Source organism: Carlito syrichta, unplaced genomic scaffold (assembly GCF_000164805.1).
Source record: "Carlito syrichta isolate Samal-C Ts95f unplaced genomic scaffold, Tarsius_syrichta-2.0.1 Scaffold308154, whole genome shotgun sequence".
NCBI classification, from domain to species: Eukaryota; Metazoa; Chordata; class Mammalia; order Primates; family Tarsiidae; genus Carlito; species Carlito syrichta.
The window spans coordinates 106,776-109,451 of record NW_007252250.1 but is presented as its reverse complement, the minus strand read 5'-3'; the positions used below and the strand labels follow the sequence as shown (position 1 = coordinate 109,451).

The 2,676-nt window shown below is 62.6% G+C and overlaps 1 protein-coding gene across 1 annotated transcript in view; it reads left to right on the top strand.

Annotated features, from left to right (window-relative positions):
- Window positions 1–908, top strand: part of PPP1R12C (protein phosphatase 1 regulatory subunit 12C) — a 19,383-nt gene extending 18,475 nt beyond the window's left edge. The window contains 2 exon segments of the mRNA XM_021716077.1: window positions 143–226; window positions 303–908. Coding sequence (XP_021571752.1) covers window positions 143–226; window positions 303–389 — 171 coding nt within the window. The 3' untranslated portion in view covers window positions 390–908.
- The last annotated feature ends 1,768 nt before the right edge of the window (window positions 909–2,676 follow it).

The window sequence follows — 2,676 nt, the reverse complement described above, 5'->3', positions numbered from 1 at the left end:
CGGCCCTTCTGGAGCTGGAGAGATTCGTGAGTAGGGGCGGCTGGGACGGGCCGGATGTGTTCCCAGCCTTACAGCCACACGGATCTGGACCCACAGAGCCACGGGGCCCTTCTCCCGCCCCTGCCCCAGCCCTCCCTGCCAGCCTCAGCTCTCTGAACTTCCCTGCTGTTTCCAGGAACGTAGGGCCCTGGAGCGCAAGGCAGCGGAGCTGGAGGAAGAGCTGAAGGTGGGGACTGCGGCGCTGCGGGCCGAGGGTGGACGGGCTGCCCACCTAGGCCCTGGCTGACCCGTCCCGTCCGCAGGCCCTGTCCGACCTCCGCGCCGACAACCAGCGGCTCAAGGACGAGAACGCAGCGCTGATCCGGGTCATCAGCAAACTCTCCAAGTGACCCTGAGGGCCTCCCACACCCGTATTTATGCAGCTGCTTCTGCCACGCGCACCCCTTCCCCCGTGTGAACACGAGCCACAGGCTCCAGGGAGTCTGAGAAGCCATAACCTCCCCTTGAGACCTCCGGGCTGGGAGGGGCACCCCGGCCAGGATGGAGGCGGAAGGCTGGGCCAGGTAGGGGGGACATCGCCACAGAGGACCAGGGCCGGAGCCAGGACCAGGGAACCGAGGACCAAGAAGTGCAGGGAGCAAGAGCCAGGCCGGAGTGGCTGCCCGGAGGTCCCCATCTCACGTGTGATGCCACCCAGTCACCCACCCTCCTGAGCAGGGATCCGAGAATGTGCCAGGAGCCCACTGGCCTCAGCCAGGTGGGCCTGTATATAGGGTCCATGTGCAATAGGGAGGACGTCTTCTATTTTTTGCTGCCCCCTCCCCGCCCACTGTCCGGGGCAGGGGGAGAAGGTATTTTCGAGACAAAGCACAGGCACCACAAATAAAAGTCGTGAAGTTGCCACTCAACGGCTGTGTTCCCAGCGGGGGAGGGCATTGTTCCCCGCTTCTGTGCTCCAGGCTGTGCGTGTCTGTGACCGAGCCACTGGGCCATTTGGGTGGGGTGCTGAGGGAGGGGTAGGTGCTTGCTCACAGAAGTGAAGAGGGACTGTCAGGAAGAGCAAATGGTTGGAACGGAGGCCCCAAGCCAGAGCCCTTGTGATCGCAGGCAGGTTGATTTTGGGAGCTGGCTGGGTGGGACTGCTCTGTGGGTGAGACCCAGGGCCACAAATGCAGAGCTGGGTGTTGGGGCTTTGTCATCAGTGCTTTTGAAACAAATTCGAGTCAGTTGCCAATATTTAAAATCTGGGGTGATTCACCCATAAAAACACGTACTTTTGGCTTCTTTTGGAAACAAACTGTGGCCCTTGAGCTTTCTTTTTCTTTTTGAGTTGGAATCTCACTCTCACCTAGGCTGGAGTCACCTAGGCTGGAGTGCAGTGGCACGCTCATAGCCACCGCAGCCTCGCCCTGCTGGGCTCAGGCGATCCTTCCGCCTCAGCTTTCCAAGTAGCAGGAACTACAGGCACATACCACCAGGCCTGGCTGATTTTTTTATTTATTGTAGAGGTGAGGTCTTGCCAAGTTGCCCAGGCTGGCCTTGAACCCATAGGCTCAGGCAATCCTCTCCGTGGCCTCCCAAAGTGCTGGGATTATAGGTGTGAGCCACCACATCTGGCTGCCCTTTAGCTCTTCAGCCCTGCATGGCATTTGCTGTCGGAGGTGGCCTCATTCACTCCTCAGGTATTAGCGGCTGCTGTCCACTCTCCAGGTCTTGTTCTGCCTGCTGGCTAACCAGGGTGAGCAGGTGAAGCTCAATGCCTTCCTGGAGGGTAGGCATCCCATGTGAAGACAAATGTGTTTCAGGTGGCATGCTGCTGAGAAAGGGCAGGGTGTGTGCACGTGTGTGGTGTACAGGGTGGTCGGATGGGTCTCACTGGAAGGATCCCTGAGCTGGAGAGTGAGCTGGATGGTTTGATGGAAGTGTCCTCTGGGTGATGAGAGCTGTGGGTGCAAAGGCCCTGGGGTAGAAGCACAACCGGTGTGATAAGGTCCAGGAAGCAGCAGGGAGTGAGATTAGACGCTGGCTGGCTGGCTGGCTGCGTGGGGACTTGGGCATTGGGGCGGACTCGCTAAGGGGCTGCTGGCGATCCCCAAGAAAAGACACCGCGACTCCGGGCTGGGTGGCAGCAGTAGGGTTGGTGAGGCTTCAGGCTCTGGGGACAGCGGGTGGGCCGCCAGGAAGTCCCCACAACCGCGGCTGGTGGCTGGTCACCAGCGTGGCCGGGCCCGGCTCGCTGGGGGTTGGGGGGGAGGGTCTCCTGTCCAGTTCCCACAGGCATTTGGTATGCAAGATGGTGTGAGTCCCATGGGTTGCTGAGGAGGGGACAACGGAGCAGGGCGGCTTGGGGGGTCGCCTGCGCTGCTGGGTCCTCTACTGGAAGCGAGGGCCGTGGGCAAGAGGTGGCTCGAGACCCCAGGCCCCCGGGACAGGAGCCGCGCGAGCTAGGGCGGCAGGAGGGCGCGGCCCAGTCTGGCGGTGCCAGGCGCTCGGTGGCGGGCTGGGGCTCGGTCCGGGTCCAGCGGGCTCGGAGCCGAACGAGGTGTGGGAGGAGGAGCCGGGGACCCACGGCGGCCGGCTCTGGAGAGAGGCCCAGGCGGGAGGAGCCCTCCCGCGGTTGCACGGCGCCCCCTGGCGGCCTAGGTGGGAACAGCGCCGGGCGAGTCCGGAGCCGCG